The sequence below is a fragment of the Periplaneta americana genome, chromosome 12, assembly GCF_040183065.1.
Source record: "Periplaneta americana isolate PAMFEO1 chromosome 12, P.americana_PAMFEO1_priV1, whole genome shotgun sequence".
NCBI classification, from domain to species: Eukaryota; Metazoa; Arthropoda; class Insecta; order Blattodea; family Blattidae; genus Periplaneta; species Periplaneta americana.
In genome coordinates, this window is record NC_091128.1 from 58,162,900 (window position 1) to 58,177,039 (window position 14,140).

The 14,140-nt window shown below is 37.2% G+C and overlaps 1 protein-coding gene across 4 annotated transcripts in view; it reads left to right on the top strand.

Moving 5' to 3' along the window:
* Positions 1-14,140, top strand: part of ENGase (cytosolic endo-beta-N-acetylglucosaminidase) — a 79,586-nt gene that overhangs the window by 48,956 nt on the left and 16,490 nt on the right. For 2 of the 4 annotated variants that reach the window (XM_069841389.1, XM_069841392.1), the window contains 2 exons: positions 2,330-2,455; positions 12,516-12,689. In XM_069841389.1, coding sequence (XP_069697490.1) covers positions 2,330-2,455; positions 12,516-12,689 — 300 coding nt within the window. The remainder of the gene's footprint in view (positions 1-2,329; positions 2,456-12,515; positions 12,690-14,140) is intronic. The other 2 variants (XM_069841390.1, XM_069841391.1) reach the window with 2 other exon arrangements.

Below are 14,140 nucleotides of genomic sequence, written 5' to 3' on the forward strand. Positions count from 1 at the left end.
AATGTATCTGCTCTTCCAGACAGGATAAAGTTGGACAGAAGTGCCATTTGCCTTATGAATGTGGCCTCAAACATCTTCCTCTGTGCCTCCAGCTTTTGTAACCAGGCTTCTACGTACAAGAAAAACTCCACTTCTTCAGTATTATTTCCATTGACAGCCTAGTTACCTAGTTGTGTTATCGGAGTTCACCCTCATCTCCTTGGTCTTAATGGCTGTCATCGTAAGACTTGGAAGTTCTCTTTCTGACTGTAATATCAGTTATCTATATCACATGAAAATTTTAGTGGGGGATTTCAATGCTAAAGTAGGATGGGACAGGACATCTGACTATTGGAAAAGAGAGTCTGCACGTAACTAGTAATGATAATGGAGTTAGGTTCGTCAACTTTGCCACATCAAACAATGTAATTGTCCCCCATAAGGATATACATGAATATTCTTGGACTTCTCCAGATGGGTTGACACACAACCAGATAGACCACATCTTGATAGATAAACGAAGACATACTGGTATAGTAGATATTCGAACCTTCAGGAGGGCAGATTGTAATTCTGACCATTATTTGGTAATTGGAGAATTAAGAGAAAGACTATCAGTAGTCAAGTGAGTAGAGCAACAAGCTAATATTAAAAGATTCAGTATTCCTAAATTAAAGGACGAGGAAATTAAGCAACATAATCAGGTCGAAATTTTAAATAGGTTCGCCACTTTAGCAAGGTCCGTCGAAGTTGAGGAAGAGTTCGATGTTAATAGCATGTGGGAAAATATCCGAGATAATATGAAAATTGCAGCTGATCAGAGCATAGGTTATTATGAAACTAAGAAAAAGAAACCGTGGTTTGATGAAGATTGTTCCATGGTAGTAGAAAGAAGAAACAGGCAAAATTGAAATTCTTACAAAAATTCAAATATAACTTGGAGCAACAGTAACAAATATAAATGACACTCGGGAGGAAATTAAATGAATAAATATGGGAAATGCCTGTTATTATTCGGTTGAGAAGCTTTTGTCATCCACTCTGGTTTCAAAAAAGCTGAAAGTTAGAATTTATAAAACAGTATTATATTACTGGTTGTTCTGTATGGTTATGAAACTTGGACTCTCACTTTGAGAGAGGAACATAGGTTAAGGGTGTTTGAGAATAAGGTGCTTAAAAATATTTGGGGCTAAGAGGGATGAAGTTACAGGAGAATGGAGAAAGTTAAACAGGGCACAATTGCACACATTGTATTCTTCACCTGACATAATTAGGAACATTAAATCCAGACGTTTGAAATGGGCAGGGCATGTAGCACATTTGAGCTAATCCAGAAATGCATATAGAGTGTTAATTGAGAGGCTGAAGGGAAAAAGACCTTTGAGGAGACCGAGACGTAGATGGGAGGACAATATTAAAACAGATTTGAGGGAGGTGGGATATGATGGTAGAGACTGGATTAATCTTGCTTATGATAGGGACTGATGGTGGGCTTATGTGAGGGCAGCAATGAACCTCTGGGTTCCTTAAAAGCCACAAGTAAATAAGTAAGTAATTTGGCCAGCATTGTCTCCACACCTTAGAACCTTTGTATTACCAAGGGTACAGACACTTGAAAAATTATTTGTTGTTAAATTCATGTATTTGGAAGTTTCGTGAGTTATGTCATTATCTAAATTAGAAACAGATAATGGCACAATAGGGTTAGGTTCGTTCTAAAGGCATGGAAGAGAAAACAGTAAGTGGAATCGTCAAGATAGTATGATGCAAAATTTTGGTACAGCTGTACTGCTTTGCTGCTATGAAGACAATTCTAAGCTGCCATTTTTCCTTTTCATGAGTGTACATACCCTTGGAGTGTGCATAATGTTATGACCTCGCATTTGTTTATTTATGGATAAAATGTGAATTATAATCAATTCGTAATTAGAAAACATATTCTCTAATAAGAGGTTGTTTTTTGTCTATCCAATTTTGCAGTGATTCTCTTTCTCTCCGGTTGCTCCATTCTTGCCTTTTCATCTATTGCTCACTTTTTAAAAGTCTGATTTTATGGTTACTGGACCTCTTCTAACCAGAGAGTTGTTTTTCGTGATAAATTTTGAACGTGATTGCTTTATTCTTCATGAAAATGATTTGTAATACAGTTTTATATAGGTGGTGAGTAATCAAATTTCGCATTAATGTTTCTAATTATATTACGAAAAGTGTTTCAGTTTTTCGAGAACATTATATACCTTTGAAATTCTCCAGCTTTTACTCCTGTTTGTTGTACTCGATTTCAGTAATGTCTTGCTCAGAAACTTGTACATCAATATTATTATTTTTGTTTTGTATTTTATCCTTGCAGGATTTTCACCTGTAGTTTTGAGTCCAGAGGAGAAGTTTTAATTTCTTTTGCATCCAAACCAAACAGTGAGGACAACACTAGTATAAATGTCGTGCTGCTGACAGAAGACAGCAATGGAGTCTGCAGGTACTTCCAATTAATGAACCAAGTGTATAACTCTCCCAAGAATTATCTATCGAAAGTTTGTGATTTCTTAAGGAGAAGTATCCAATAATTAAGCAGTTAATTGTAATGAATAGCAGTGAAGGTCATCTGAACTTTGCTTCCATATGAATCACCAGCATAGCTCAAGAAGTTGCATATTTGCCTGCTGATTTAGAGCTGAGCTCTGACATGGGTTCCATTCCTGTTTGGGCTGACTACCTTGATTGGTTATTATTTTTTTTTTCCAACGGTTTCTCCAACATATCAAAGTTACTGATTTCTTTATGTTATGAACTCATATGAAACAATGAATAAAATATTTGTATTCCCAGTTTCATTTAGGAACAAGATAATGAAAAGCATGGGAATAATAAAATGAATGTATTTCCCTGTAGATCATGACACTGCTGGGTGTTCAGATGAAGATATCCAGAATAACAGAATTACATCTCAGAAATTAATTTTATTGTTATGCGCGATTCCTGGAATCTCTCATAGTTTTAACCAGAGGAGGTACCAGGTGTGTAGTATCCATTAGGTTCGTGCATAATTTTATCGCGATTTTTCATAAGTTTATTACACACATCAGATACACATAAGAGAAAAGTTAATCATCAACAAATATATTCTCCTTCACTATTTACAACAGTCTGCCAACGCTGGAGTAGTTTTTCGATTCCACGCCTGTAGAAATCGCGTGGTTTTGAGTTAAAGAAGTCGTCAAGCCATGTTCGGAGCACATTTTCATCCGGAAAGGAAGTTCCTTGAAGGTTGTTCGATAGAGAGCAGAAAAGGTGAAAATCTGAGGATGCAAGATCAGGTGAATAAGGTGGGTGTGGAATGACTTCTCAACCCAACTCCTGGATAGTGTTTTGTGTCAGGTTAGCAGAGTGCGGACCGGCATTATCGTGGAGTAGTATCACTTCATGCAGTCTTGTTTATCGTTTTTTTCCTTGGATTGCGTGTGCAATAAATGTCAGCAGTGTGATGGTTACATCTCGGGGAAAGAATTCGTGCAATAAATGTCAGCAGCGTGATGGTTACATCTCGGGGAAAGAATTCGTAGTACAACACACTCTCGCAGTTCCACCAGATGCATAACATTATCTTTTGTGGATGCGCGCTGGCCTTTGTACAGGGAGTTGCTTTTTTTGTTCGGGCTCAACCATTCCTTTCTTTTCCTTATATTGGCATAAAGACATCAGTTTTCATCACCAGTAACGATATTGGATAGGAATGTTCGATGTTGTTCACGAGCCAATCAATGGTGAGCAAGCAAAGATGCATGTATGACCACCCACTGATTTTTGTGGTTTTGGCTTAGAGCATGTGGTAACCTTACACCTGATTTTTTAACCTTGGCCATTGAATGCAAATGTTGCACGATGGTGGAATAGTCACAGTTCATCACATTTGCCAGTTCTCGGGTACATTAATGTGGATCATTGTGGATTAATGTGTTTAAATGGTCTTCGTCAAACCTTGAAGATCTTCCTGAACTCGAAGTGTCACTAATGTCAAAACGACCCTCCTTAAAACGAGAAAACCATTTTCTTGCCGTGCTCTCTCCGATAGCATTGTTCCCATATAGGGCGCAAATGTTTCTGGCCGCCTCCACTGCTTTCGTCCCTTTATTCAACTCAAAAATAAGAATATGTCGGAAATGTTCCACTTCCTCCACTCTATTTTCTGCAAAAATGAAAACTTCAATATGTAAACTCAAACACAACAATAAAAAATGACAATCGATAAATAAACACATAGCAAACGGAGTACCAACACGTGAAACAAAAACGCTATGTTTTAGAATGTAGAATGGACGTAGTGTGACCAACACTCTACCGTATTTTCCAAGAAGTCCTGTATTTCAGCTAATTTTTTTTTAGATCCTCCGAGGTCCCATATTGATACCCTAATCCTCCCATATTTTCCTTTATCAGTTACTGTATGTTCACTAATTTTTTATGTTTTTATTTTTTATTTTTTTTTATTTATTTGTTTATTTTTTTAAGATTCTTGCATGATAATAGAAAGAAGGAAACAGGCAAAATTGAAATTCTTACAGGATCCAGTCCAGGCGAATAGAGATAATTATTTCAATGAAAGATGGAAGCAAGTCTACACTTAGGAGTAAAAAGAGAGATTACTTAAATGAAAAACTGAATGAGATAGAAACAAATAGTAAGAATAAAAACATTAGAGATATATATAAGGGCATAAAGGAATTTAATCCTTAAGCACCCAGGTCTAAATTAAGTCACACTTTCACCCAGACATGATCCCAGCAACCACTGAAAAAAATTATTTAAAAAAATAACAAAACAGCACAGACTTCTGAAAATTATTCCAGATATATTTTAATATGTCTGAAACAAGATTATCACATCGAAATAATTTAAATGTATAATACCAAGATACTATTTTGATAATATTTAAGGGTGTCATAAATGTTAAAATTGAACAGATTTTGAAAATAATCAATTCTATAAATTTTTAATTCACTTTTACATATTTTCCGATGTTAAACTTCAGATTAGACCCTGCATAGTACATACTGTTGTCACGCCAGGAGAAGGTGGCTGAAGTACTTAGACGGGGCGGAGGGGAAACAGTCGCGCATGCGCACCGCGCTGTTCACTGCAATATTCCTGTTTCACAAACATCTACTGCACGTGTCTATGAGTCTTTGCGACTTTGTGAAAATAATAGTGGGGTTTTTACTGTAGTGTTTTATTAGTTTCAACAAGACAATTGTTTTCAGTATACCTCAAATCTTGTATTGCTTTAGTTATCCTTTTAGTTAATAGAATTTATGTTATTGCATACTGTTATTTAGGTTTATAGCAGTTTTTTGTTTATTGTAAATATGTCGACAAAGAGGAAACAAGGATTGACAATCTATAGCGAAGAAATGAATATTATTAGAAGTGCGAAATAATTCTGTGATGAAGAAAAACAACAACAGTGCCTTTGCATTCCTCTTACGAAACTTACATCAAAGGTAGAAAAGTACTCTAATCTATCCACAAGAACAATACAGCATATAAGGAATGAAATGAAAGACTGCACAGAAGAAAGTGCGTTGTCGACACCTGAGGGAGAAAAAAAATGTAAACGTCCAGACTACCGAAACGCAAATGTAGATGACTTCGACGGGAGATTGACAAAAAAGGTATAATTGAGAATTTTTATTTGAAAAAGAAAGAGGGCCACTGGCGTAGCTCAGGAGGTAGCGCGTTTGCCTGCTGATCTGCAGTTGTGCTCGGGAGTGAGTTCGATTCCCGTTTGCGCTGACTACCTGGTTGGGTTTTTTCCGAGGTTTTCCCAAGCAGAAGGCGAATGTCAGGTAATCTATGGCGAATCCTTGGTTTCATTTCGCCAAATACCATCTCGCCATCATCAATTCAATCGACACTGAAGAAGCTAGTAGTTATTACAGTGTCGTTAAATAACAAGTAAAAAAATAGTACCAAGCTGCAACAAACGTCTACCCTTTTACAAGAGAAAATTGATTAGAAATGAAAGACAACATTAAGACTAATACTGAAGAAAAAGAATTTCAGGTGGAAGAAGTGTGCAGCAAAAAAAAATTGAGGAAAACACTGTAAATTAGAATACGTGAAGATATCTACAGCAAATAAGAAAGCTTAGGAAAGTGGAAAAACCAATTTTGTATCTGGACGAAATGCGGATAGATAGGCCTACCAATTTAACGTTTGCCAAGTTCTGGCACGATAAAAATGTTACGGGAGTTTTGACTACCGTAAATGTGTCCAGAACACTCATTGTTGTCCATCAGGATGGGGGCGGTGGGGCTAATGGCTTTGTTGAGAGATTCGAATTAATATACACGGCTGGAACATAAACAGACGATTATCATGGACAGATCATACTCCAGAAATTTTGAAAAATGTGATAATGATAGTCATAGCGACAGCACCGAAGATGCGGAATCTTTTATGTCTGACTCCGTTCCCGTGTAGCCAAGTAAGTGGACGAAGTTTTCAGGTCAGAGTGTAGCGTAAAGTTCCCCCGTCCCGCCTATCTACTCCCCGCGCCAACTCATAGCGCGAAGACAGTAATTGGTCTTTACTTTAACAAGAACGTACTTTTGTTATAAAACTACGAATTGTAAAAATGTAATATATTTTTAGGATACACTGAAACATTGTAAACCAGATATAATAATTTAGGTTCTTCTTTTTCACTTTCTTCAATTTTTTCTTACTGTATATCATTGCAGTTACGGCATGTCTTCACTGAACACTCCAAATAGACAGGTTTCCTGCAACAATGATAAATATATGCTGTTTTTCATTGTTTCTTTGGCAGGTCTTCTGCTTCTCAAGTTTCTATTCAAATGGTGACACAAACTCTTCAACTCCCGAGATTCTTCTTATGGATGCCCGGGTTTCAAAAGTGATGAAGTTGTAGTGTCTAATATGCATGTGGGGGAGTAACAAGTACTTTTGCAAGATTCTTCATGAAAACATTTTGGAAATTGGTTCATTTTGTAGAAACCTTGCACTAATTGCACTTACGTCAAGAATTCTAAAAAAAATGTGGCCATAGACCAGTGTCTGATTCGACTACCACAGCTATATTGTGCACACTTCTCATTTAGGCTAGGGCTCCACTAGCTGTGTTTGACTGCTGCTGTGAGCTGCATTCTGCTGCCTAGATTTGTACTGCAAGAAGGTGGCTCTACTTAATGTAAATTTTCTGCGTGTGAAAGCCGTAGTCTACTGCTCCGCTCTGCTCTGGCCTGGCTCCACTCATGTTGTTCAGCTGAAAACAGCATTGTGATGTTCTTTGTGTACTACAAGATCAAGCAAAAATTGCACTGAAAATGAGCACACTATTTATCAAGGTGATTGTAGGCCTATGTTTGCTATTGGTTCACTGTCGTCGAAGATTGCATCAAAGAAAATGGTGGATACATCCTATCTATATTTTTTTGTAGGTTATTTTACGACGCTTTATCAGCACCTCAGGTTATTTAGCGTCTGAATGAGATGAAGGTGATAATGCCGGTGAAATGAGTCCTGGGTCCAGCACCTAAAGTTACCCTGCATTTGCTTATATTGGGTTGAGGGAAAACCCCAGAAAAAATCTCAACCAGGTAACTTGCCCCGACTGGGTCACCTGGTTTCGTGGCCAGACGCTCTAGCCGTTACTCCACAGGTGTGGACCATCCAATATTAAGTAATCGAAAACATGAAGGCATCTTTGCTGCAATGCATCACAAACTTAGGGAATATCCAGCTAAATTCTTTTAGTTCTACCGGATGTCGGAATTTTGTTCTAAGCATACGAAGTAATTGTTCTGTATGGTTGTGAATCTTGGACTCTCACTTTGAGAGAAGAACAGAGATTAAGGGTGTTTGAGAATAAGGTTCTTAGGAAAATATTTGGGGCTAAGAAGAATTAAGTTACAGGAGAATGGAGAACATTACACGACGTAGGACTGCACACATTGTATTCTTCACCTGACATAATTAGGAGTTAATAGGAACAGACGTTTGAGAGGGCAGGGCATGTAGCACATATGGGCGAATCCAGAAATGCATATAGAGTGTTAGTTGGGAGACCGGAAGGAAAAAGACCTTTGTGGACGCTGAGACGTAGATGGAAGGATAATATTAAAATGGATTTGAGGGAGGTGGGATATGATGATAGGGACTGGATTAAACTTGCACAGGATAGGGACCGATGGCGGGCTTATGTGAGGGTGGCAATGAACCTGCGGGTTTTTTAAAAGCCATTTGTAAGTAAATAAGTAAGCGTACCAAGTAATAATGCCCATACATAGGGGGTGTTTCGCCTCATGGACAATTGGACAGATGTTCGAAACAGGAGCACAACACATCTAATCAAATCAGAACTGAAAACTGCGGTCGACTTTAACGATTACGCGAGAAAAATCTGTCTAAAAATACTCGTAATTTAAGCCTAGCTGGTGAAGTGTAGAACTGAACAGAATATTTGTCAATTTTATATGCGAAATTTTGTCGATTTCTTAATCTCACATATTTTCTTCAAAACAAGTTGGCAACCCAAATTTGTAGTAGCTAGAGGATATTTCTCAATTTCAATAATTTATTTGCTCACTATCAAGCTCATTTTACAAATTGCAAACAATCAATCAACAATACTATTGTGACACAACTGCAAACACTGCGAAACGTAGACTGTTTTACTACAGCTGCCAGCTGAGTACTATGGCCAGTGGAGCCAGGCTTCGGCGACAGATAACGGCACGAAAATGGAACATGTTCTATTCCTCTGGCAGTAGACCTTGGCACTGCCACTGTAATTCTGTTAGGCGCAGTGAAATACTGTCCACATAGCCACCTAGACTTGTTTTGCGTGTATTCCATTTTCAGGCATTAGACTACAGCTCACAGTAACTGTGAAATACAGCTAGTAGAGCCCTAGCCTGGGTACTGATGCCACCCTTAGTCATACTCTAATATGTTTGGTTTATCCTTTATATGGTTTATCACTTATATCATCAAAAGTTTTTGAGTGATTGCATACAGGATACCAGAACGACAGTCCAATTCTTTCTTGGAGCATGAGACACCATGGTCACATTATTGGCAAACCCGAAAATCATCAGTCATATTTTGTTCATCGTTCTCGCCATCATCACTCAGCTATAATTCAGATTCTGACTCATGCTCACTTTCTATCGCGACTTCCTCAATGCAATCTAGATCACAAGCACTTCCTTCATCGTCCTCATACCACTGTGATATAGTACTGTTGAAATTAGGTGCATTCACATTCACTGCGTGTGTAGGGCCAGGTTTATTATTCATGACCATAGGATTATTCACATTCACTTTATACAAGGAGCAGGTTTTCTAGCCATAGTGAATACCAGGCAATAAATTAATTTCCGAGACAGTTACAAACAAATTCCTATGACAGAGGTCTTCATCGACAGCAATCAACAATTACACAGAACCACAGCTGCGCAATTAAATTTGAAATGGAGATGTAAACAGTGTGACCAACCACAAAGGTCTGAGTGACCATGCCTGGGTAGTTGAGGTTTAAGAACGGATATCAGGCAAGGGTAAACATGATCAAGGATGAGAATGGTGACTTGATTGCAGACTCTCATTCCATCCTGAACAGATAGAGAAACTATTTTGAGCAACTACTAAATGTACATAGGCCAACTAGAAGTGATCAGGACGAAATTGAAATACAAACTACTGAGCCATTTACACCCGAACCCATGCTTTCTGAAGTCGAAATTGCTATATAAAAGCTGAAAAAGTACAGTCTCCAGGTATCAATCAAATTCCAGCAGAATTAGTACAGGAGGATGAAAGTGCATTATCTAGCGAAATTTATAAGCTTGCACTTGCTATTTGGGGAAGGAAATTGTACCAGAACAATGGAAGGATTCCATAATCGTACCTATCTTTAAGAAGAGGGAAAAGGCTAACTTTCGAGGAATATCACTCTTGTTGACATCGTACAAAATTTTGTCCAATATTCTTTTGAGAAGATTAACTCCTTTTGTAGATGAATCAGTGTGGTTTTAGGCGTAATAGATCGACTATTGATAAGATTTTTTTTATTCGACAAATATTGGAGAAAAAATAGGAGTATAAGGACAGTACATCAGTTATTCATGGATTTCAAAAAGGTGTATGACTCGATTAAGAGAGAAGTTTTATATAATATTCTTATTGAATTTGGTATCCCCAAGAAACTAGTCTGCTGTGTGTATGCGCACCTCCATGACAAAACTGGAAGCATGCATAACAATAAAATTAATTTCTGAGATGTAATTTTGTCATTCTGGATATCTTTCATCCAAACACCCAGCATTGTCTGTCATGATCTACAGAGAAATATATTCATCTTACTATTCCTATGCTTTTCGTTATTTTGTTCCAAAAAATTGTATAGTTGTGGTGAAATCATGGATTGTGCACAACATGACTAAACTGTTGAGCTGTAGCAAAAATTGCATGTATACACCTAGCCGAAGTAAGATAAGCAAATGTTCTCACTATACGTTATTTATCATTAATTATTCCAACACTTTTATTTTACATATAATTTTTCCTAACAGCCACTCCATGATTAAGCTTCAAGGAGTTCCTACTGAACAGCAGGGATAAATGGATGACTTGCTAAAAAATCGTGATCTATTTCTTAAATGCTTAACCTAGCGTTAATTTTTGGTAATGGCGAAGGTTACCCATGCTAATACAGCACATTCGATGTAATAAAAAGTTAAATAGTGGTTGTGGACTCGACTTTATGTAAACGAATGCTCATGATTGAATGAAAGTCATGTCTGATGTTTCTTGTCTGACAGTTTTCACACGAAATTCCATAATCTTTAGTACATATTATCTGATGAAATTATCCTCTTCTGTTGCCCACACAGACCAGAATCCTGTTTCAGCATCCCCTTGGACTGATCAGCATTTTTTTTATTTCTTTTTTTTACTTTATTATTCAGGGACACTGTATCAACTACAGATTATTTAGCGTTGATGGAATGTGTGATAGCGAGATGGTGAGATGAGAACGAGGATTCACAACAGATTACCTGACATTCGCCTTACAGTTGGGGAAAATCTCGGAAAAATCCAACTAGTTATCAAACCAATGCCTGAGTGCATTTCCAAATCAACAGGCAAACACACTACCACCTGAGCTATGCCAGTGGTTGATTGATCAGTGTCTAGGCTTATGTCATCAGATCAGAGGACTTCGCTATATAATTCTACTAAGAGAACAGTTTAATTTAGTATAGTCAATTGTTACATAATTAAATTTTTGTGTACATAGGCTATTCCATCTCAAATCGACCGAAATATAGAGAAAATTGACCTTGCAATTTTTAAATACAATGAAACTTTTTCTGTCCGTTGACAACTGTGATACAATGCTTTGTTCAAAGTTTGAGGCATCAGAACTTCATAGTGTTTAAATTAAAAATATTTAAATTTATCGTATTTTCATAAAATTAGCAATTTTAAACTGTTGTAGCTCCGAAACCCTTTCACCCAATGATCAAAATCATGGTTTATTTTGATGCTGAGAAATTAAAGTTTATATTGACATGTAGACAGTTTTTCTTACTTTTTATGGAAATGGAGAAATTTAGATTTTTCTTCATTAAGACGCCTTTGACCACGAAAAAATATTTTTAAAATATTTGGTTAGATTCCACATTGAAAGTACAAATAAACACATTTTTTACTGGTGCGCCATTGATAAGAAAGTATTGAAAATATCAAATAAAGAAAATAAATAGTACGCACGTGAAGTAACCAGCTGATTGTGAGGCGGGAACTAGCCGAGACAAGCAAGGCCAGGAGACAAACACGTGATGTTTCGTCTAGTAGCACATAGCTGGGCTAACTTTATCACAAGTTTTCATAAACACAGGAGTAAAATGACACCCAACGCTCGCTTATCTTCAGCTCTCGGCCAGTGTGTGGGGTACTGTGCCGTTCAAGTCCAGGCATGTGAAACTAATTTATTTAATACCCTCGAAACTTACTGCCGAACCACTAAGCAAACAATGTCGAATCCCTCTTAATAATGCAAAGTTTTTTCTCAATATTTTTACATTTTTACAAATTGGCAAAAAGCCTAAAAGTAAGTAAAATCAGATTATCTGTCTCTCTTTGTACAATAAAAATAAGGATTACTTCTTATCATAACCTACCAAATGTCAGTTTCAAAATTAGCTCCCGTTCAATGTTCTGCAGTAAACGGTTTCAGAGTTCTGAGCGCTGAAAGAGGCTTGTTTTTATAAAATACGCTAAATTTGTCGCTCAATAGTACGAAAACCGTTTGACTTTCGATAGTATATTTTTGAAAATGCACTGTCCTCAGCACATTGTATAAATAGGGAAGAAATTAGAGTATTAAAAAAATGCGAGGTTTTTACTGACAGATTTCATATGGAATAGCCCACATATATGTAAAGTTGTTACATGTTTAATCAATGTTAATAATTAATTATCATTTCACTTGTTTCATAATTTATTTTCAGAAGTTGGGTGCTTATGGGACAGTTTTCTAATAAAAGTAAAAGTGACATGGGGAAAACTGGCGTGCATCATGTGTTCCCAAAGACAGAGAAGGAAATTGCAGATTTAAAGGAGACTGTAAAAGGAATGGCTCATGATCAGCTCTCTCTCACTGCGGGTTCTGGCTGGAAACTGCGGTAAGAGATTTGTAAATGTTAACTGACTACACATTTGCTATTAAGAGTCATGAAGTTACTACTTGTCTGATACAAGAAATGCAAACTAATGACTTTAATATTGATATTAGTACTGTGGGGAGCTGATGAGGAAGTCTCTGCGAGATATGTTTTAATTAGGTGGTACTGATGAATGGAGCACCCCTCTTCCTAGAATGATAAGTTGTTATGAGTTAGAGTCTTATGACACTAAACAAATGACATCTCAGTCATCACATGATGTTTAATTATACTGTGGCTGAAAATATCAACTAGTTTGAGACTAGCTCTGTGTGGGTGTGTTGTATAAGTTGAAACTGTTAGTTTGTATTTTTAAAGTTGATTGAAGGTTTCACGTTGGTTAGTTCTGTAATGTAGTACAGTGGAATCTCTATTTTGGGTTTCTCGATTTAAGATTTACCCGCATTTTGCGTTCTTATTTTGCAGTACTGGCAGAAGTCCCATATATATATATATATATATATATGTATATATATATATATGCAATGCTATTTTTACCCCGATTTAGTGTTTTACCCGCATTTAAGAAACAAATTTTTTGTCCCAACACAACAAACTAGCTTCGATTGTGCGTTTTTTCAGTCCTAAATGCTTACATCCTTGTTCAAGGTCGTTCCAGTAACAGTTCCTATCCCTCTCCTTATCTACCATGCATACCCAGGTGATAGGTGATATACCTAACCCAACACACTGCCAGAAAGCACGTGTTAATCATGTGGCATTGCGCATGAAAATCGATTCACAACAAACCATTGCATTAAGACTGAAAATGGACAATTTAATTTTAAGGCTTTAAGCAGCGACATTACATACAAAAATGTGTGTGATGAAAGTGCAACTGTTCCAAATGAGTCGGTGGATCATTGGAAAGATGCTTCTAAATCTCATTGAAGGCTATGATGCCAAAGATATCTTTAATACCGATGAGATGGGGCTCTTCTACTCCCTGGTGCCAGATAAGAGCCTCCACATAAAAGGAGAGACCTGCCATGGTGGGAAGGAAAAGTAAGGAGAGGCTCACTGTTTTTCTCTGTACAAATGTAGATGATTCTGAGAAGTTGAATTCCTTGGTAATTGGCAAATATGAAAAACCAAGGTGTTTTAAAAATGTCCGCACACTTCCATGCAGTTACAAGAACAACAGGACTGCCTGGATGACAATGGACACTTTTAGCAGCTATCTGAGACAGCTGGACGTGAAAATAGGGCCTGCTAACAGGAAGATAATTCTTTTAGTGGGTAAGTATCTGGCACATCTCCCAGATACGTCATTCCTGAAGAATGTGAAGGTTGCTTTCTTCTCACCTAACTGTATAGCTGTCTCCAACCCCTGGATTTGGGTATAATTCATACCCTCAAGGGGAATATAGACGTTCACTGGTGCAGAAACAGATTGCTCCCGTGGGCAGACA